The sequence below is a fragment of the Dermochelys coriacea genome, chromosome 7, assembly GCF_009764565.3.
Source record: "Dermochelys coriacea isolate rDerCor1 chromosome 7, rDerCor1.pri.v4, whole genome shotgun sequence".
Classification (NCBI taxonomy): Eukaryota; Metazoa; Chordata; order Testudines; family Dermochelyidae; genus Dermochelys; species Dermochelys coriacea.
In genome coordinates, this window is record NC_050074.1 from 45,041,156 (window position 1) to 45,064,608 (window position 23,453).

The 23,453-nt window shown below is 41.9% G+C and overlaps 1 protein-coding gene across 1 annotated transcript in view; it reads right to left on the minus strand.

The window, feature by feature from the left end:
- The window catches only part of WDR82 (WD repeat domain 82), a 33,268-nt gene extending 10,063 nt beyond the window's left edge, over positions 1–23,205 (minus strand). The window contains exons 1-5 of the mRNA XM_038408382.2: positions 22,587–23,205; positions 7,862–7,959; positions 3,281–3,347; positions 2,938–3,037; positions 534–650 (exon numbers count right to left, since the gene is read on the minus strand). Coding sequence (XP_038264310.1) covers positions 534–650; positions 2,938–3,037; positions 3,281–3,347; positions 7,862–7,959; positions 22,587–22,747 — 543 coding nt within the window. The 5' untranslated portion in view covers positions 22,748–23,205. The remainder of the gene's footprint in view (positions 1–533; positions 651–2,937; positions 3,038–3,280; positions 3,348–7,861; positions 7,960–22,586) is intronic.
- Between the last annotated feature and the right edge of the window lie 248 nt (positions 23,206–23,453).

Here is a 23,453-nt window from a genome sequence, read left to right on the forward strand (position 1 = left end):
ACAGCATATGCCTGAACCTCAGAAGGTGGACCAGGTTCATAACCAATCTTAGAGATATTGTTATCAAAGACCCCAAATGACGCAGGAAAGCAAGGCTAAGGAAATGTAGTATAGTTCAGTGCTGAGTATGTTGGTGGAGGGAACATGAGGATGCAAAGGCTTATGATGGGGAGAGCAAATAGAGAGGAAGAGGTAGGAAGGTGAGAAGTAGTCGGGTCAGTAGATGGGACATAACCCAGAACAAATGCTTTTTACAAGAAATTGATCTGGAGACTCAGATTTTAATAGTTCTCTGGCTCTGGGGTTAACTAGACTGAACTTAAAGGTAGATCCAAAATGGGATTTAAGGATCTGGTGGTGGCGGCACCTACTTGTACAAGAAACTCTTATATAAAGCCCTTTTCATATATTAAGTTTTATCTCCTTGGTGCTGCTGGCTGTAGCATGTGCTAAAATGTTTCAAGGGATGCTCCAAAGTCCAGGGTTTACATGCTGTTTCTTGTAAGCTATAAAGTATCTAGCTTGTCTCTTACCTTGTCAAAAGAGCGGAGATCGTACAGCTTCACCATTTCAGAATTGACTCCAGCAGCAAAGATCAGCCCCTCTGGGTCAAAGGAGCATACAGGCTTCCCCTGAAGATGCATTAAACCCTAGAACATGGGAAACAGTTAAACTTGAATTCAAGTAGGGAATACTGGCATATGCACTAAGTCCATTTCTGACAGCTCCCTCAGTTGTGCACAGATCCAGCAGGGCAGTCTGCTGGTAGAACAGCTGGGTTTTCAATGGTCAGTCTTCAGTTTTATCAAGAATCTTTCAAAAGGCAGCTTCTCAAGTCCCACATTGGCACTAGCCTCTCAATTCTGTACATGGAGTCAACAAGTGGCCATTCATCCAGAAAGGGTATGAGGAACTAAATACATGGCCTCAACTCATCCCTAGTGGCACGTGATTATTATGGGACACTGTGAAAAGGACAATCCTAAGAGGTTAGTCAATTTAAAGCATTCTAAAGTTAGAAGGTTTAGGACAGAGAGATGAGAAAGACTTTACGTTAGCTTCACTATTAAGGTGAAATAATCTGATTGCTTCTGGGAGGAAGGAACTGATTGGTCTAAATTACTGCTGAAGAAATTTAGGAAAACAATTCAGATACACTCCCTGCTCAACACCCATCTACATCTCCGATGGGAAAGGAACTTGCATCACAAGAACAAAAGTAACCAACCAGAACAAGGAGTGCTGCAGAGGCAACATACTACACACTTCTGTCAGGAACGGAGTTGCATCTTGTATTGGTAACAATCATCACTTCTGAGAGAGTTTCACAAAGCACTCCTGCTGGAAGTGATGACAACAGATGGCTGGATGTTGTGTGGCTAAAACACTGACCATTCAGGAAGATGAGCATCCACGTACAGCTCTGACAAACACTGTCACTACCTATGCTGATTTAACACAAAAATTAACCTTCTAAAAACTAGGAGGCAAAGTGTTAAACCAAAGAGATCAGATTCCCACACAAGGGTTAGCATAAGAGTCGGGGACAAATTCTCTTACTCCACACAAACTTTGTACTGGTTTAACTACAGGTGTTATGTTAAACAACATAATGCAACTTTCTTTAGTGGACATTCTTGCAACATTGTGTTTAGACAAGCCCTCAGTGTGAACCTGAAAAACAGGGGAAATTATAGACTTTTAAAGAGATAGTCTTAGGGAAGACTGGTAAACTAAGATTTTTACCATGTCAAAATTACATAAAGTCGCACATAGAATGGAAGTGAGATGTTGCTGACATGACATTGTTCTTCACATCTGCTGACTTCCCATGAAAGACCAAGCTAAAGTTTAGAAAGCAAGAGGCTCTTATCAACATGCACACTACCAAAGAAAGCAAGGTTTCTGATTTAAAGGGCTTATGCTTAGGCAGATATAACTATGCTGTAGGGTAAAAAAAAAGTTTTCAATTTGTGCTTTACAGCTGGACCTCATGAATCAGTGATTGTCTCCCTCTAAAGCTCTGTACTCCCAGTGAGGAGAGGCATGTTTAGGACCTGCCAGTGTCTTCCACAAACATTTTTCAACACTGCAAATATTGCAAAAGTCAAGGTGTGTGAATGCCAAGTACTTTCAGTGTCCATTTTATAAGAAGGCCTATTCAAGTTTCTGCTTTGGAGGGATTTTACTATGAAACCAGAAACACTAAGTACAGCATTATGGAGGTAACTGGTAATAACAAGAGATGTTAATAAATATAAAATGTTATGGTAAGCTTTAGATAGCATTTTGGATAATTGACAAATTAATTATAACATGCACAGCACTTGAAACAGTAAGGGCTTATCATAGACAAAGTTGCAGTGTTAACATAGGGTGAATCTTCCAGCTTCGCTAAGTTTAACACAGCTGGGAAACCCTGGAATCCTCCTGGCTCTAAGTTTGCTTGTGTATTTAACTGATTAACGTTTTTCATTTTAAAACAAACAAACAAAGCCAGAGCACTCAAGTAAGGGGTCCCATTCTGTCACCACTGATTCCAAGGTACATGGGAGACTTCTAGAGAAGGCTGAAGACTGTTTGAGGCTACAGTGTCATTAATATGCTGACAACACCCAACTAGCTCCTTGTTTCATCAGCTCCAGAAGTTGCTCTTTTCTTGCCTTTCCAGCACTTCCCCAACACAGAACCTGGAGGAAAAAGTGAGTGAGGACACAGTGTATGCACAAAATGAATACCTAAACAGGGAATCTGCCTGAGATGACTTCTTTCGAATTCCAGGAGCTGCTGATGGCAACCATGTAACACTTCATGGTAGTATAAAAACCAGACCACCTATTTAATCTACAACGCATTTTTCATCATTTCAAGCTAGAAGCTTTCTTGCACATTTCATGACAACTGTCAGACGACATACAAGTGAATTTGGTATCCCACCTGGCAGTTTGGAGAGCGGAGATCCCAAAGTCGGATGGTTTTATCGAGTGATCCAGAAATAAAGGTATCATCCACTGGAGACATGGACAGGGCAACCACTCTAATATAGAAGATTAGATACATCAGGTATCACACAGGTGTGCAAGAAAGTTAGCAAACTAACTATTATCCTATTGGCTTCACACAAGTTCAAAATACTTAACATTTTTTATGGCATGAGAAGCAAAGTGAATTAAATCTAACATGGTTTAGGTTCATTACAACACTGCTTTAGCCTTTCTTGTTCTGTTTCATAGCCACCAAGATCCTGATCACCGAAGTGTCCCCTTGTCACATCTCTTACCTCTTGCTGTGCCCTGGAAAATATCGGATGTATTTATTATCATGTAGGGAGAGGTAACGGATTGTATCTGCAAGAAAATATAAAGAACAGATAAGCATATATCATACAATAAACCTTCTCCACCAGATAGCAATGATGATCTGCTTCGTCTTCAAGAGGGATGCTAAAATGGGATCAACTGAATTAGAAACTGAAACAAAGCAGTCTGGAAGAAGAAAAAAAAAAAAAAAACAGCAGAACTAGTGAGGATGGTCCCAATAGTCTGGAGATAATACGAATACTTCATGTAGTGTAAATGAATTGCCATGAGACGTATACAGTTCTCTACTCCAAAGTTACTGAAGCAAAATAAAAATCAAGTAATTGTTCAGTTTTTACTCAAGCATTTCTCACAGAACTACAGCTTTTTAAAAGTTGGTGCCAGCATTTCCTGTTAGAAAGGGAGTATAGATTTAACATGCAAATGCCATAGTCCTGTTAATGCAGCCATGCAAGTAGTACTGTCTCCAGCTAAATAACCACAGCAAAGGTGTGAACTCTGTCACTCAAAAGGACAATGAGGCCACATCTATGCATACAGCTCTTCCGTCAGCATAAGAAACCCACCTCCACGAGTGTCATAACCTATGTCGGTGGGAGAAGCTCTCCCTCCGACATAGTGCTGTGCACATTAGCTCTTATGGTGATGTAACTTATGTCGCTCAGGGTGTGGAATATTCACACCACTGAGTGACACAAGTTTTGCTGGCATAGGCTTTAGCATAGACATAGCCTGAGATCCAAATGTCAAAGCCAGGCTGGGACCACTTAAATACTAATTGCTAAGCACAGGTACTAAATAACTCAGAAGAGGCTTTTTTAAAAACAAAACAAAAAACAAAAACAAAACAAATATTTGTTCCCTTTGTGCTTTCTTGCACCTCTTCCTGACTGGAAAAAGCTTTGAGAGGAAAGGAAGAATAAGAAAATACCCTTTTCATCTAACAGCAATTTCTTTATAAAAACGTAAAATAGCACAGGACAGAATCGATCATAATATTTTGAAGTCAGTAATTCTTTTAAGTGGCTTTCATCGAATATAGACCACAGTAGTAACAGGGTTGGACTAGATGACCTCCTGAGGTCCCTTCCAACCCTGATACTCTGTGAAATTTTTCTTTTGGAAGATTCTGTTGAGATTTTTCACCACAGATCAAGTGAATTATGTTCTGCAGAATTCTTTCGATTACAAGTGTTGAGAATATTTTTACTTGCACATGCATTTGTGAATGGAGAAATGTAAATAAGATCAAATTAAGCCTCCAACATCAGCAGTAAAGTTTTACTAGGGGAGACAAAAAGAGGGAAAAATCAAAGTAGCTAACTCCCTCCCAATTTCTTTTTTACATATACCCTGTTTTAGAAATATAGATGGACAAAAAGACTGATGTCATAGGAAACCAAAGCAGGGTTTTTGTTTTGTTTTTGTTATAAAGCTTTGACACCTGTTTATTCAGGTTGACATGTTCAATACAGGTTTCAGAGTAGCAGCCGTGTTAGTCTGTATTCGCAAAAAGAAAAGGAGTACTTGTGGCACCTTAGAGACTAACAAATTTATTAGAGCATAAGCTTTCGTGAGCTACAGCTCACTTCATCAGATGAATTTGGTGGAAAAAAAAAACAGAGGGGAGATTGATATACACACACAGAGAACATGAAACAATGGGTTTATCATACACACTGTAAGGAGAGTGATCACTTAAGATAAGCCATCACCAGCCGCGGGGGGGGAGGGGGGGAGGAGGAGGAGGAAAACCTTTCCTGGTGACAAGCAAGGTAGGCTATTTCCAGCAGTTAACAATAATATCTGAGGAACAGTGGGGGGTGGGGTGGGGTGGCGGGGAGAAAACACAGGGAAATAGTTTTACTTTGTGTGATGACTCATCCATTTCCAGTCCTCCCCTCTGTTTTTTTTCCACCAAATGCATCCGATGAAGTGAGCTGTAGCTCACGAAAGCTTATGCTCAAATAAATTTGTTAGTCTCTAAGGTGCCACAAGTACTCCTTTTCTTTATGTTCAATACAGTTACATCAACAAGCGGTGCTGAGACTGCAACATTAATACCAAATTAAAGTAAAAGGTGGAAAATTCTGTTTTCACCTTTGTTATTGCAATACTAGCTGGTGGGCTAAATGACTTTTCTGCAAGGCAGGGGGAGAGTAATGAGTTTGTAATCTGTGGGGAATACATTCTGGACATCTAGAAGGCTAGAATATTTTTCTAAATGCCTTTTTCTGTAAAATACATGTTATGTGGAAAGTCCCTCAAATCCAACAATTCTTGACAATGATTTTCCATTGAGTCAGCTGAGGTCAGAGCTCTGCACAGTCCTCCAGAGTCTGGCAAGAGAACTTTAAGGGTAACTTGATGACCAAGCATGAATAGCTCAATCTGATGCACCATTCTGAAAGGCTTCTTCTGCTTTTGAGTACCTTCAGATGATCATCAAGTGTCATAAGTCAATCCACCAAAATCAGGAGTTTTACATCCCATTATCGTGAGTACTTACCTGTTTTTACACAGCAAATTTGGTGCATATTCCTAGTTTTTCTGCTAAAAACTGCAGTTACCTGTTTCAGAAGAACGCAGGTGGAATCTCACCTTCCTCTGCTAAATACAAACCATTTGTGAAGCATGAGTGGGTGATCCTTTTAGCCGACAGTGCGCTGTCCCAGGCAAGGCAGTGGCCTGTACAGTTATCTCCTGTACCGGGTGGTATCATAGACCCTCAAACTGTACAAACTACTACCTCAGCCTGGAATTAGGCAAGAGGAACCAGGTTTGACGCTCTCGAGGAACCCTTCAGAAAGAACTGCATCAGAAGCAATTCAGAGACATATATGTACTTGTGGGAAAATACCAGCATTCGTACAGCAAAGGAATGGCTTCATTTCACCCTTCTCTTTTTGTAAATGCAACATCCTGAAAAGTTAATATCCTGTACACTTCCCATAGTTTCACTCATAGGGACTATGCAGAGTATGGACCACCACAGGAGGGAAGCATGCTAGTTTTCTCAGGCCAGTTTACAATTCCTCGCAGTACAAATACCAGTAATAAATCTTTTCTAATTCATTTCTATCACCAGTGCATTTACTTTAAAAGCTACTCAAAGGGAAACCGCTTACAAGATGATAATCAAACTTCAAACCACCAAATTACAAATACCACCTTAACACAATGGATTTAAGGTCACTAAACAAACATCGAACCAGGTTAGAGCTTCTCTCAATAAATGATACCACAATGGAGATCGACACAAAATTAAAATACTATCATTACAATGAGACAGTAAGTGCACAAAATAAATTGTAACCATAGGAGAAAGCTATACGAGGATCAGAAAATTGATTGGGAGCTTCACCAGGAACGAAGTTCTTCAAGGATTCGTGACATTACAGCACAGCCATTTATACCAGCTGTTTCTGACACAGGAAAGAAGAATCACTTTGTGGAGGAAAGAATGTGAACCTGTGGGAGTTGATGAATCAAATCAAAAATGTTAACATCCAACTAATCCTTTCACCCCAGGCTCAGCAAGCAAGCAACTTTAATTCACTGAAGATTATGAAGTGCAATTATGACGAGAAATGACTATGGAAAAAAATGACACTTCAAAACAGATGAAATGCCCATGCATATTATGCTGGGAAAGCAGAGGGGCCAATGGACAAAGCCAAGATTGTATGCACGAGAGATGTGTTCTACTCCAGGCTTATTTAGTGATTTGTTACATCACCTCAATTTCCTGCTCTCCATTCTGTACAAACAGGGAGAATACGTCCCTATCTTTGTAAGGCACTTTGAGACAGAGGTGAAAGATACTATAGAAATGCTATGTATTGTTTTGAGTCACCTGCTTTCTTTGACAATTCTTTTGTTAAGGTACTCTTCACCCCGTTGGTACTGCAAAGCCAACACAGCTATAAGAGCACACTTGCATGAGCCGGAATGGAACCCACAGAATTGTTAACTAAGTTCCAGATACAGAATCTTAATCAGCAATGAAGCACTAGCCAGAAGAAAGTTTGCCTCTTGATCTCAAATTGAATTTGAAAGGCTGTCAGAAAGAAAAACAAACACAAACAACAGTTTTTTAAAATGTTAGCTTGAGCATCATTTGCTGTGGAGTCACCGAAGGGGGAAAAAATATTCACAATGGCATTTTTCAAGGCATAACTGTTCAAAACTTCACTAATAAGGTAGTAACTATGTTTATATGAAACAGTCACAGAGAAGCTAAACGATTGGACCCATAACAAACAGCCAGTCAAACAGTCAAGAATAGAACTCATCTCCCTTCAGCTATTAAATCATGTTAACTCTGGTTATTATAGCAAAGAGGAACAGTAATTAGCAACAATATGTTAGGGAATGACTGAGTTATGCTTTAAAGATGAACATCTCTGTTTGCCACCATCCTAGAGGTTGCTAAAAATGAGCCATTCATGTCAGTCAAGACCAAAGCTTTCCCCAGCCCTCCACTACTGTTTATCTGGGTGTGCCATCTAAGTGCAGAAAGATTAAACATGGTCACTTACCATCTATTTTGTTGGAGCTGTACACCACAGTGTTGGCAGCATGTGTGTATCTGATTAGGTCCACTCCATACTTTTTACTATACAGTGTTCTCTTTGGTCTGTCAAAAGAAAATACAGAAATAATTATGTCTACTTCAACACACAAGAGATCAAGCTGCAACCTACCAACTATTAGTCCACTTTTTAGTAACTTAACACTATAACTCCTTTGAGGTACCAGGTCCTTTTATATGAGGAAGGAAAACTGTTGAGATCTTTAAGACCAGAAAACAGAACCAAAAGGGACCTTGTCACATCGTGCACTAATGGATTAGCCTTCCACCTCTGGGGACCTATATTAAAAACCTATGATAATTAATAGGACTCATTTTAGTCTCTAGTGAACAAGATATCACCACAACAGTCACTGTAGAATTTGACACATGCTCATGCCAGCTCGGGAAACATGAGGAATTGGGGGTGTTTTAAGCAAGGAATGGGCAACAGTTGACAAAGTTGTGTGGTATAAGCTACAGCATGAGACACTAAACCTAGTACAAGTTATGGCAGTCTGTTCCTTGCTTTCATTGGTGCTAAATTCATGCACACACATCACAAAGAAGTGCAACTTGGATTCTTTCCCAATACCTTAAAAGAATCCAAACCTCTTTTTCATTCATTCTTAAACAGGGGGAAGACTGAATCCGCTTTAGGAAACGTTTTGGGAACATCTTCGACATTTCTTCCACAAGTTAAAAGACCAATAGAGAAAAGTTATTGGGAGGAAAAACCCACACAATATTTGCTTCTAGTACTCCAAAATTTCAGTAACCTCTATCTAAATTTTCTGATAGAATTTCACTTTCGGGCTGACATATCAAGAGCCTCAGTAAATGCCTGAATATGCTAGAGGAAGTTAAGATTCAAATTAATTTGTTTTGTTTTCAGAATACAAATGGACAAAACTTTAGGTGCAACATACTGCAGTGTAAGGTTTAAGTTTCTGCTTACAACCAGAAGAGGTAGATTGTCTGAAACTGAACAATCAGACAACCACCACACTTTATGTATAAACAAGAATTCATTCAAAATTTCCATAGATACCGAGTGACTTAGTATTAAAAACAGGTTTCAGAGTAGCAGCTGTGTTAGTCTGTACTCGCAAAAAAGAAAAGGAGTACTTGTGGCACCTTAGAGACTAAAATTTATTTGAGCATAAGCTTACGTGAGTTACAGCTCACTTCATCAGATGCATTCGGTGGAAAATACAGTGGGGAGATTTATATATACACACACAGAGAACATGAAACAAGGGGTTTTATCATACATACTGTAAGGAGAGTGATCACTTAAGATGAGCTATCAGCAGCAGGAAGGAGAGGGGGAAGGAGGAAAACCTTTTGTGGTGATAATCAAGGTGGGCCATTTCCAGCACACACCACACAAAACAGAACCACTAACCCAGGAACCTATCCTTGCAACAAAGCCTGTTGCCAACTCTGTCCACATATCTATTCAGGGAACACCATCATAGGGCCTAATCACATCAGCCACACTATCAGAGGCTCGTTCACCTGCGCATCTACCAATGTGATATGTGCCAGCAATACCCCTCTGCCATGTACATGGGTCAAACTGGACAGTCTACATAAAAGAATAAATGGACACAAATCAGATGTCAAGAATTATAACATTCAAAAACCAGTCTGAGAACACTTCAATCTCTCCGATTACAGACCTGAGAGTGGCTATCCTTCAACAAAAAACCTTCAAAAACAACGAGAGACTGCTGAATTGGAATTAATTTGCAAACTGGATACAATTAACTTAGGCTTGAATAGAGACTGGGAGTGGATGGGTCATTACATAAAGTAATGACAGGTTTCAGAGTAGCAGCTGTGTTAGTCTGTACTCGCAAAAAGAAAAGGAGTACTTGTGGCACCTTAGACACTAAAATTTTTTTGAGCATAAGCTTTCGTGAGCGACAGCTCACTTCATCGGATGCTCACGAAAGCTTATGCTCAAAAAAATTTGTTAGTGTCTAAGGTGCCACAAGTACTCCTTTTCTTTTTACATAAAGTAAAACTATTTCCCCATGTTATTTCTCCCCCCACCCCACCCTCCACTGTTCCTCAGACGTTCTTGTTAACTGCTGGAAATGGCCCACCTTGATTATCACCACAAAAGGTTTTCCTCCTTTCCCCCCCTCCTTCCTGCTGGTAATAGCTCATCTTAAGTGATCACTCTCCTTACAGTATGTATGATAAAACCCATTGTTTCATGTTCTCTGTGTGCGTGCGTGTAATATATATATATCTATCTATCTATCTCCCCACTGTATTTTCCACCGAATGCATCAGATGAAGTGAGCTGTAGACCACAAAAGCTTATGCTCAAATAAATTTGTTAGTCTCTAAAAGGTGCCACAGATACTCCTTTCCTTTTTTTTTTTTTTTTTTTTTTTTTTAAGTATTAAAACTCCAAATTCCAGGAATCAAACCTGTTACTAGCTCACTAAATCTTCTTCCAATACACACACATTCCATGTCCCTCCATAGTTTACCTTGGCTGTACCACTGATCAAATTCTCAAGCATTTTTTCAAGTGTTACAAGTTTAGCCTCTCCACTGGCTCCTCTTCCCCATCACATCAAATGTAGACGTTCTGTCCACTCTTTAGAATCCCAATGTAACTCAAGCCAGGCTGGGAAAAATCATATTGCTCAGAGACCTAGAACAAGCATAAGCTGGAAAGTTGAATGACTTTGGGCACAGTAGCATAGAGCTGCTAGAGGGAGAGTGACCAAAGGAGCTAAAATGGAGTGCAGAAAAGAGTTGAGCTGCTGCACAGACAAGGAGAGTCAAAATGACTAAGCAGAGCAATAAAACTGAGCTGCAAGGCAGAGGAAAGGAAATGAGCCTACTTGATGTTAACTATAAAGTAGTGCCTTGGGAGAATGGGTGGGAGGAGTGTGTAGTGAACTGCTTAAGCATGCCCAAAACTATGGACTTGTCTTCACTGCAGGCGTAATTGGAAGGCATTTTACCACAAGGTTAAGTGTTAGGTTAGCTTAGCTTGCCAACCAAGCCAGTATAGGCTTTGAAGTAAAATAAACTTGACTATTTACTGCTGCAAAACAATTCAAATTTCTTTTAGGAAGGAAATGGCTGCTCTAATATTTTGTTACGACTTTGTAATCAAAGTTTGCTACTGTTCTCAGAATCGGCCAGTTTAATTTGCAAATTAATCCCTGACTGCCACACTATTTTAAAATACATTTGTTTAAATCCAAAAAACTCAACAAGCAGCCTGGATCTGCAGATGGTAATACTGAAGTCCCTGAGCCAACTAAATGGAAGACTAAATATCCATAGGGTTTCTTGTAGAAAAGATTAATATTTTGTGTAACTTGCACAAAGCATGAGAATCTGATAAGGGCTGTGCTGTCCTCTTGTAAATTTGTGCACGACCTCTAGAATTAATTCACTGAACACATTAAACTTTCCTTCTTATAATTGTACTAAGTCTCTAAGCAATGATTCATATGACTCCTCTTTGGTTCATGAAATGTACGGAAACGGAAAATGTGTCATTTTGTCCGTAAGTAGCTCTTATTAGATTACTCCATAAAAACCCAACAAGGAGATCCAAAAATGTGTCTTTTAAAAAAAAAAAAAAAAAACTGGATTATAGTCACTGAACAATATCAATTCCTAGAGATTTTGAAATATCCTGCCACTTGCAAGCCAAAAGTGGCCTTAATCCTGGAACAATACAAACATCCACAAAGTAAAATACTTTGGGGGCAATTACAATGTGTCCTAGGGACATTCTCAGAATGAATACAGCAAGATAGGCTTACTGATGAAGCTACTGACAAGCCTGTACCTGAGCAAGAGTCAATGCACATCCGTTTTGTACAGGTTGGGTAACTTTGTAGCATCTTCTGGATGCAGCAATTAATATAGCAAAAACAACGAGGAATCCTTGTGGCACTTTAGAGACTAACATTTATTTGGGCATAAGCTTTTGTGGGCGAAAACCCACTTCATCAGATGCATGTACTGAAAAATACAGTAAGCAGTATAAATATTACAGCACATGAAAAGATGGGAGTTGCCTTACCAAGTGCGGGGGAGACAGTGCTAACTAGGCCAATTCAGTTAAGGTGAAAGTGGCCTACTCTGAACAGTTGACAAGAAGGGGTGAATATCAAGAGAGAGAAAAGTACTTTTGTAGTGCTAACAAGGCCAATGCAATCAAGGTGGACGTTGCCCATTTCCAAATGTTGACAAGAAGGTGAGAGTATCAGCAGAGGGAACATTACTTTTTGTAGTGACCCAGCCACTCCCAGTCTTTATTCAGGCCTAATTTGATGGTGTCCAGTTTGCAAATTAATTTCAGTTGTGCAGTTTCTTGTTGAAGTCTGTTTTTGAAGTTTTTTTGTTGAAGAATTGCCACTTTTAAGTCTGTTATTGAGTGTCCAGGGAGGCTGAAGTGCTATCTTACTGGTTTTTGAATGTCTGATTTGTGTCCATTTATTCTTTTGCATAGAGACTGTCCGCTCTAGCCAACATACATGGCAGAATGGCATTGCTGGCACATATCACATTGGTAGATGTGCAGGTGAACAAGCCCCTGATGGTGTGGCTGATGTGGTTAGGTCCTATGATGGTGTCCCATGTATAGATATGCGGACAGAGTTAGAGACTAACAAATTTATTTGCCAAGGTGCCACAAGGACACCTCGTTGTTTTTGCTGATACAGACTAACACGGCTACCACTCTGAAACCAATATATATAGGTTATTCTTATATAAAGGTGCATAGCAATTGAATCTCCTCATAGCGATGCTGCATTCTTGATCACCCACGGACTTCTGCTTGCTAACCTGGATCTCAAAAAACATTGTCCATATCTTAAAGCATGAATTTGTTTTAAAAAATTTGTAAAATTTGAAGTTTAAAAAAAAAAAAAAAAAGTGTTAAGCTAAGCTGATGCCTTTCAGGCAACTGAAAGTAATTTTGGAGGTGTCCATCCAGGGATGCTGGGTTGTGAGTCAAACCATTGCAACAAAGGTAATGATCAATCATTTGAGTTGTTACCCATTTGGGCCATGCAACAGAAACTGAGACAGGGGCTAATATAGTCCAATTTAGGTGCATTTATAAGATCAGGCAAATATGCAGACACATTGTTTTTACCATGATTACTCGCCATTTCTCGGAGACGATCTCCTTCGGAAACTTTGACATTGCTGACCCTTGAAAGCTTTGTTGCTTTAACTATGCAGGCATAAAATTGCAAAAGAATCCGAGTGTAGAAGCAGTTATACCAAAATGAAAGTGTATATACACCTGTAGAGCTTACTGAGGTCTGTCAAAGTGAAATAAGCAATACAGGCATAAAGCACCTTATACCAATAGTTATGCTGATAAAAGCAGTAGTGTATGTCAATTAAAAAAAAAAAGCAATCCCCTCACCAACAGTAATGCTGATAGAACTTAGTGAGTTTAGACCAGGCATTTGCAAAAGCTAGGAAGCACTATGTTGGAACACAGCAATGGAAGAGAAACATCCTGCCCTTATTTTTAAGAGCATATTATTAGGGATAATAAGTTTGAAAGGGTAAGAATTTCTGGCTCCTTGGAGGCAAAACTGTAGGGAAAAAAAACTGATCTACAGGCCTGATGCTGTCAAGTTTCACCATGGTACAGCAACCATCATTCAGTTTCCAGTGCTTTGAGTCCACACTATGGCCTAGTGATAAAAGAAATAATCCAATATAGCAATGTACAAATTAAGTATCTTCGAGGCCACTTTACAAAAACAAGTAAGGAGAAAAGTGGCTTATAATCAATAGATGCCTTTAAAATTGCACCTACTTTCAAATGCACAAATGACAGTGGATATGCATGTTTTAAAAAATCCTGTAACCACCAGGCAACCTACACTTCCAGATACATTTATCTTGACAAAACGTTAATTACCTTTTAGCACTGCAATATCAAACTGTGGATTTTCCATAATGACATTAATCTAAACAAGTCCACATCAGGACATGACAGATATAAACTAAAGGCCCAATTGTAGATGCATTCCAGTCTCATCAAGCTACTGTCTACTGATTTGAAGCATACTCCAGGGGAAATTCTGCACCAAAAAAATTAAAAAATTTTACACACAATATTTTAAAATTCCACAAAATCTATTTATCAAAACACTATATAATCATGTCAGTTTCAATTATTTGGGTAATTTATTCCAAAATACCTGTCAGCATGTATGCCTAACAATACAAACACACACAAAAATTCCCTTAGGGAGTAGAGGGTTAAAGAAACCCCTAAGACAGGGGTGGGAAAACTTTTTGGCCCAAGGGCCACATCTGGGTATGGAAATTGTATTGCAGGCCATGAATGCTCACAAAATTGGGGGTGAGGTGGGCTCTGGGATGGGGCTGGGGATGAGGGATTGGGGGTGCAGAAGAGTGCTCCAGGCTGGGACTAAAGGGTTTGGAAGGCAGGGGGGGGGGGGGGAAGATCAGGACTGGGGAATTAGGTCAGGGGTGCTGGCTTCGGGCAGCACTTACCTCAAGCAGCTCCCAGAAGCAGCAGCATGTCTCCACTCTAGCTCCTATGCTGAGGTGTGGCCAGGTGACTCTGCGCGGCCAATGGGAGCTGCAGGGGTGGGGGCAGTGTGCAGAGCCCCCTGGCAAGCCCCGGACTCCGGCAAGAGCTCGAGGGCCAAATTAAAAGGTCTGGGGGGCCAGAAGCGGCCCACGGCCATATAGTTTGCCCACCCCACCCTAAGACAACCCAGTTCCTGTTTCTCTGCCCACCTCCCCGGGCCAGACACTGCCCTCCCTAGCTCAGGCACTCACACCCCCTACTCCCCAGGGATTCAGAGGGAGAAACAGCCTGATGCTGGGTCCTAGGCTTGCACAGAGTTTCCTGCACACCGCCATCTTCTTCCTTCAGGGCATGCTAGGAACTACAGCTGCCAGGAACTCTCCAGCTCCTCCTACCCTCCCCACAGCAGCATCTCCCAGGTCCAGTGGCCCTTAGTGGTGGCCAGCAGCTCATTTCTGGTGGGGGGGGGGAGAAGACGACTTCTGCACACACAACATTAACTTCTGCAAAATTCTGCATTGCACAGTGGTGCAGAATTCCCCCAGGAGTAGAAGTGGGACTAGGAACAGTACCACCATGGACAGTCACAGTAACTGCTCATCAGCGCCAGCATTAGTAGAGGATATACAATCAAGATGTAGATTTCAAAGCTAGTGGACACCATCCATATTATTAGGGTATTAGATTTTTATTTAAATTTGAAATAACTTATAAAGTCTTAGTTTAGGCTCAGACAGGCGGTGGCAGTAACATTTTAATTTATATGAAAGCAAAAAGACATACTACACATAAAACCAAGTGACATACTAAACACAAATATAAAAAGAATCCACACAAAATAGTTCAAAACAGAATACAGAGAGATGCCATTCAACAATCACAGCAGCGACAATAGTTCATTTTAATTTGTTTGACAGAATAAAAGCACAGGCAAGTAACTTTTTTCTTGTCAAATAATCACACCACCTCTCCCGACTCATATGGGCTAGCATTTTATTGGACAGTCCCACACCACTTCCACTTGGCTATTACTGCCCTCTTCATCCACTTCCCTTACAAAGCTGTGTTTTTTTGACTCTAACCACCTTATATGTACCTTGCAGCCTACTTTGATCATTCATGCCACTCCACCCCTCACAGAATTCCTAAAAACTCACCTCTACATTAAGATGTACAGCATATGATTTGATAAAAAGAGAAGGAGTACTTGTGGCACCTTAGAGACCAACAAATTTATTTGAGCATAAGCTTTTGCGAGCTACAGCTCACTTCGTCGGATGCATTTGGTGGAAAATACAGTGGGGAGATTTATATACACACACACAGAACGTGAAACAATGGGTTTTATCATACACACTGTAAGGAGAGTGATGATAAAACCCATTGTTTCACGTTCTCTGTGTGTGTATATAAATCTCCCCTCTGTATTTTCCACCGAATGCATCCGATGAAGTGAGCTGTAACTCACGAAAGCTTATGCTCTAATAAATTTGTTAGTCTCTAAGGTGCCACAAGTACTCCTTTTCTTTTTGCGAATACAGACTAAACACGGCTGCAACTCTGAAACCTGTCATATGATTTGATAAAATTCTTTAAAACAAAAAACAAACAAACCCTTAACACTTGAGATAATCAAGATGTGCTCTTGCTTAAACTGAGCAACCACATGACCATATCTGTGACCCTAGTGACTTCTTGTACCATCCACATGCTACTTTTGGTCACCCTTTCGTGTCACATCGAAAGATCGAATTAGGGACCACATCTTTGTCTTCTGAGATGCTCCATGCTCAATTCTGGGCCCTATAACAACAACACACACTATCTTTGGTACACTGCTATTAGCAGAAAAGCCACATCAGAAAGAGGCACTTTTTGAGAAAGATTAAGTAAACGCACCAGGATGTTTACCTTTTCCTGAAATAATTATATTTAGGAATTATGGTTTGACTCACTTTGATACGAGTCTAATAGTACATGACTCACGTCTTCCATCTACAGATGTTCTATTCCCAAAACACAATCATTTACATAGGATTATTTTTTTTATATATATTTTTTCTTACACCGAATCAGAAAGTGCATTTTTCAAGAGTTCTGTGACTTTATTACCATGATTGATGTTCTACTACGTGCTCCAAGAAAGATTATAAGATGAATTTTATTCATTCATGAATCAAAATGGCTCTATTCTCATTGTCTAAATCCATATTTGCTCAGTTTCTGAAAACATCTGCATTCACTGAATCATAGAACTGGAAGGGACCTCAAGAGGTCATCTAGTCCAGTCCCCTACACTCAAGGCAGGACTAAGTATTATCTAGACCATCCCTAACAGGTGTTTGTCCAATCTGCTCTTAAAAATCCCCAATGATGGAGATTCCACAACCTCCATAGGCAATTTATTCCAGTGCTTAATCACTCCAACAATTAGCAAGTTTTTCCTAATGCCCAACCTAAACCAACCTTGCTGCAATTTAAGCCATTGCTTCTTGTCCTATCCTGAGAGGTTAAGAAGAACAATTTTGCTCCCTCCTCCTTATAACAACATTTACTTGAAAACTGTTATATCCCCTTTCAGTCTTCTCTTTTCCAAAACTATACAACCCCCCCCCCAGCTTTTTTTTTCCCCAATCTTCCTTCATACATCATGTTTTCTAAAGCTTTTGATCGTTTTTGTTGCTCTTCTCTGGACTTCCTCCAATATGGCACTCAGAACTGGACACAGTACTCCAGTTGAGGCCTAATAAGCGCAGAGTAGAGTAGAAGAATTAACTTCTCGTGTCTTGCTTACAATACTCCTGTTAATACATTCCAGAATGATCTTTGCTTTTTCTACAACAGCGTTACACTGTTGACTCATATTTGTGATCCACTACGACTCCCAGATCCCTTTCCACAGTACTCCTTCCTAGGCAGTACTTTCTCATTTTGTACGTGTGCAACTCATTGTTCCTTCCTAAGTGGAGTACTCTTCATTTGTCCTTATTGAATTTCATCCTATTTACTTCAGACCATTTCTCCAGTTTGTCCAGATCATTTTGAGTTATAATCCTATCCTCCAAAGCACTTGAAACCCCTTCCAGCTTGGTATCGCCCGTAAATTCTATAAGTGTACTCTCTATGCCATTACCTAAATCACTGATGAAGATACTGAACAGAACCCAACCCAGAACTGATCCCTGCGGGACCCCACTCATTATGCCCTTCCCACATGACTGTGAACCACTAATAACTACTCTCTGGGAATGATTTTCCAATCAGTTATGCACCCACCTTATAGTAGCTCCATCTAGCTTGTATTTTCCTAGTTTGTTTATGAGAAGGTCATGTGAGACAGTATCAAAAGCCTTACTAAAGTCAAGATATACCACATCTACCGTTTCCCCCCTATCCACGAGGCTTGTTACCCTGTCAAAGAAAGCTATCACGTTGGTTTGACACGATTTGTTCTTGACAAATCCATGCTGACTGTTATTTATCACCTTATTAGCTTCTAGGTGTTTGCAAATTGATTGCTTAATTATTTGCTCCATTATCTTTCTGGGTACAGAAGTTAAGCTGACCGGTCTGTAATTCCCAGGGTTGTCCTTATTTCCCTTTTTATAGATGGGCAGAATATTTGCTCTTTTCCAGTCTTCTGGAATGTCTCCCGTCTTCCATGACTTTTCAAAGATAATTGCTAATGGCTCAGATATCTCCTCAGTCAGCTCCTTGAGTACAGTAACGCCTCACTTAAAGTTGTGCCGGCTAACGTTGTTTCGTTGCTGATCAATTAGGGAACATGCTCATTTAAAGTTGTGCAATGCTCTACTATTACGTTGTTTGGCTGCCTGCTTTCTCCACAGCTGGCAGCCTCCCTACACCCCCCTACAGCGCCTCCTGCCCGCCAGCAGACCCCGCTGATCAGCACCTTCCCCCTCCCCTCCCAGCCTCCTGCCCAAATGGAGCATGCAAAGTAAAGGGAGAGGAGGTGTGGGGGGAGAAGAGGTGGGTCAAGGGTGAGGACTTGGGGGAAGGGGTGGAGTGGGCGGTCTGAGGGTTGAGCCCCCCGCCCCTGGTGCTTGCAGAGTAGGGGAAGCTGCCACTGCGCGAAGTGCTTCTCCTAGCCTACAGCGCCTTCAGCCTCCTTGCCTGCCTCATCTCCAGTGCCAGTGGGCTGTGCCTGTGTAGAGTAAGGCAGGGGCAACTCCCAACAAATGACTGAAGCTTGCTTTCAAATTCTTAATGACGACGATCCTGACAGGGAACCCAGCTCCAAAGTGATTAGGGGAGTTGGTCATCTAATAACTTGCTATAAAGAAATTTACCAAGAAAAAAAAAATAAAGGAAAGCAAAACAACACTCTCTAAATGTGTTTTTTCGAGTTCAGAAAGAGGAGCAGCCGGACAATCCATCCTCTTCCACTCTCTGACTCCACCACCTCAACCAAGCTCCATACTCAGCAATGATAATTGTAGTATTAAATTGCTTGTTTAAAATGTATATAATGCCTTTTGTCTGGCAAAAAAAAAATTCACTGAACTTAACCCTCCCATTTACATTAATTCTTATGGGGAAATTGGATTCACTTAACATCATTTCACTTAAAGTCGCATTTTTCAGGAACATAACTATAACGTTAAGTGAGAAGTTACAGTACTCTGCGATGCATTTCATCAGTCTCTGGTCACTTGCTGGAGGATTCTCTGCACCTTGAAGTCTTTAAACCATGATTTGAGGACTTCAATAGCTCAGACATAGGCGAGAGGTTTATTGCAGGAGTGGGTGGGTGAGTTTCTGTGGCCTGCATTGTGCAGGAAGTCAAACTAGGTGATCATAATGGTCCCTTCTGACCTTTTTTCAGAGTAGCAGCCGTGTTAGTCTGTATTCGCAAAAAAGAAAAGGAGTACTTGTGGCACCTTAGAGACTAAAATTTATTTGACCATAAGCTTTCGTGAGCTACAGCTCACTTCATCAGATGCATTTGGTGGAAAATACAGTGGGGAGATTTATACACACACACACACACACACACACACAGAACACATGAAACAATGGGTTTTATCATACACACAGTCACAGAGTCCCCGGGCCATGCTCTGGAACTGCTCCCTATGAAGCCAGTCAGGACTCTGGGGAAGTCTCCTTTCTGTGAGCAGACTGTCTGCAGGGCAAACAGCTTACACAGCTTCCAACTTCCTGGGTCTGACCTCGGAGCATTCAGCATCCTCTGCCCCTCCGTACACTTCCCACAGCGAGTCCGCTCAGGCGGGGCTCCCGGGGAAGCCAGAGGGTCCTGCTCCCCAACTTCGCAGTCAGAAGCGACTCTGAGTCTATGATTTGAAGACATTTAACTTCTCTAAGTAATTTTTTATTTGTTTTTCCACTATTTTAGACTCTGATCCTACCTCATTTTCACTGACATTCACTATGTTAGACATCCAATTGCCACCAACTTTCTTGGTGAAAACCAAAACAAATAAGTCATTAAGCACCTCTGCCATTTCCACATTTTCTGTTATTGTTCCCCTCCCTCCCAGCCCATTGAGTAACAGTCCTACTCTGTCCTTGGTCTTCCTCTTGCTTCTAATGTATTTGTAGAATGTTTTCTTGTTTCCTTTTATGTCCCTAGCTAGTTTGATCTCGTTTTGTGCCTTGGCTTTTCTAATTTTGTCCCTACATACTTGTGTTATTTGTTTATATTCATCCTTTGTAATTTGACTGAGTTTCCACTTTTTGTAGGACTCTTTTTTTAGTTTTACATCATTGAAGATCTCCTGGTTAAGCCACAGTGGTCTCTTGCCATACTTCCCATCTTTCCTACGCAGTGGTATAGTTTGCTCGTCCCCTTAATGTCGTCTCTCGGAAAAACTGCCAAAAGTCTCCATTTGTTTTTCCCCTTAGACTTGCTTCCCATGGGATTTTACTTACCAGCTCCCAGAGTTTGCTGAAGTCTGCCTTCTTGAAATCCACTGAAATTTATTGTGCTGTTCTCCTCCTACCATTCCTTAGAATCATGAATTCTACCATTTCATGATCACTTTCACCCAAGTTGCCTTCCCCTTTCAAAGTCTCAACCAGTTCCTCCCTATTTGTCAAAATCAAATCTGGAACAGCCTCCTGCCCAGTAGCTTTCTCCACCTTCTGAAATAAAAAATTGTCTCCAATACATTCCAAGAACTTGTTGGATATCTGTGCCCTCCTGTGTTATTTTCCCAAGAGATGTCTGGGTAGCTGAAGTCCTCCCCCCAAGTCCTGTGCTTTGGATAATTTTGTTAGTTGTTTAAAAAAAGCCTCATCCATGTATATATATGTATTCTTCTTCCTCGCTTGGTGATAGACCCCTACCATGACATCACCCTTGTTTTTTACCTCTTTTATCCTTACCCAGAGACCTACAACAAGTCTGTCTCTTATTTCTATCTCAACCTCAGTCCAAGTGTATACATTTTTAATATACAAGGCAATACCTCCTCCCTTTTCCGCCCCCCCATCTCGCTCTATAGCAGAATCATACATGTTTTAATTCTAGTTTGTAGGTAAAGATGTTAACTACTCAAAGGGGTTCACACAAAGCACAGTAGAATCCTTTCTTCCTAAATAATATTGGCTATGTATTCTAGTGGAATGTGTCGCAGTTTTTTAACTGCATCTGAAGAAGTGATTTTTTTACCCACGAAAACTTATGCCCAAATAAATCTGTTAGTCTTTAAAGTGCCACCGGACTCCTCATTGTTTTTACAGTTTTTTAAAATTACTGAGCATGTACAGTATGCCATCTTCAACTGAGGAATTAAAATATATTTAAAAGGTTACCTTTTAAAATGGCAAACTGTTCTAGATGCATGTCAAAACAGTTTCCTATTTCATCCTGTTCATTTAAACCCAAACAGGGTATTTAAATATGCCCAAATCAAATTTTTGCTCTTTGGCTTAGATTATCAATGGAAAGACTCATCAAGAAATGAGTCTGCAGCAATGTGTAGCTAACAACAGGCATATTCCTCAAAGGAAAAATCATGGCAACTCCATTGACTTCAAAATTGGACCCATATACATAACTCATCTGTAAGTATAGCTATCCATCAATTTTACTAACTAAATCTAAGATGAGAGAGCTTGAAAAATCCATTCATTTACCCACCAATGAAAGCAAAGATTTCTGTGGTCAGTGAAAAGTCCTGAACCATCAGTTAATAACGAATTTTAGCTCTTGTAAAACAAGATTCTAGTCTCCATAGGTATGAAAATCACATTTGTAACCCTCCAAATATGAAGCAAAAGTCTTCCAGTCTATATCTACAATGCTACATTTAGGAGCTGTGAATCACCACAGTTTCAGCTCCACCGCAGGTAGTAACAGTGAAGGCTATAGTGTAGATGGGACTCAGATACTTTAATCACAGTGCCATGACAGAATCTAATCAAAATAATCTGTTGCAGCTCCATTTTCAAGTCATATTTTTTCTGGTGTTTTACTTTTATGCACTCATTTCATTTTAAAATAAAGGCACCTATTCTAGGTTCCTTAGTCTGCAGACACACAATTACAATATTTTCAGCTACTGCTCAGAGCTCTGCCAAGCAGCAGCACAACCAAGCACATAAGAATCTCTGATCAACTTTACTTTTGCTATGAAGAACCTTGTAGACAGCAGCAAAGTAACAAAAATGTCAGTTTCACTCAGCAGCTTCTACCTGGGGAAATCCTGAGCATCAGCAACACTGGGGAGATTCTCCCCACACCTAGGTGGCTGTCTTCCCCACTCCCGGCTCTTTCACATCAGCCTTTAGCTGGCAGCTTTAGCGCTCTGGCTAGCAGGTATACACTAAACACGTGCCATTCTCCGCCCTTCCTGAACCCGCGTTTTCTCCCTGACAGGCTCCTCACCTGGGAGAGCCGATAATCCCGGGGGATCGATCCCTCCTGCTCCACCCGCCCAGTCCCCCAGGGCAGCACCCCATCAGGCAGCGCTACAACGAGGCTAAGTACCATCCACGGGCACGGGGGGTCCTGCAGTTGCGCCTTCGCACCCCCATCACCACCCACGGGCCACCCTCCCCACTCCGCTCCGCTCACCCCCCACCCGCGGGCAGATCTCTCCCCCCCCCGGGGGGGCCCGCCACTCACTTGCCCTCCTGGCAGTCATAGAGCACGATGGAGTCGTCGTCGCTGCTGGAGATGACGGTCTCGCCGTTGGGGCTGAAGTCGAAGCAGTTTATCTTGTCCGAGTTCTCGCGGAAAACCTTGGCCACGCGGAAGCTCCGCAGCACGTTGTCCGTTAGCTTCATGCCGCGAGGGATGGGGCGGCGCGAGCGAGGCCTGAGGAGCCGGGCCGGGGCCCAGCGGGAGCCGGGCACGGAGGACGCCGGTGAACGTGAGAAGCCGGGCGGCGGCCTAGAGCCCGCGGGGCCTGCGAAGCAGCGGAGAAGGGAAACCGGGCAGGGGCCTGAAGCGCGCGGATCTTGGGTAGGGGCCGCGCGGCGCTAGCAGGCGGCTTCGGCACGGGCGGGCAGCGCCCTCAGGCGGGGTCGGCTCAGGCTGTGGAGAGGCGGCTCCTGCTCATTGTGTCCGCCATCTTCCTCCTACAGGGACCGACACTGCCGCTCACAGGGGAAGAAGGGGGCCGGCAGCAGGGCATTGTGGGGCAGGCGAGGGGGCGGGGGGGTCTTGTGGGAGAGCGGAGGAGCAGCGCATTGTGGGATTGGCGAAGCGCGAGGACTGGAGAGGGGCAGTGCATTGTGGGACGCCGACGGGAAGGGGCGGCACTCGGAGAGGGAAGTGAAGGAGCAGTGCATTGTGGGATAGCGGAGGGGGACGTCACCCACCGCCGGCAGGCCCTGGCTGCCATTTTGTGTGTGGCAGCGGGCCCTGGTCCTCCCCCTGGCAGCAGCTGGGCCCAGGCCAGGAAGCCCCCTCTTGGTCCTATAAACTCGGCTACCAAGCCGCCCCCCTACACACACACACACCTTACAGCTAACTCACCAAGCTTGCCCT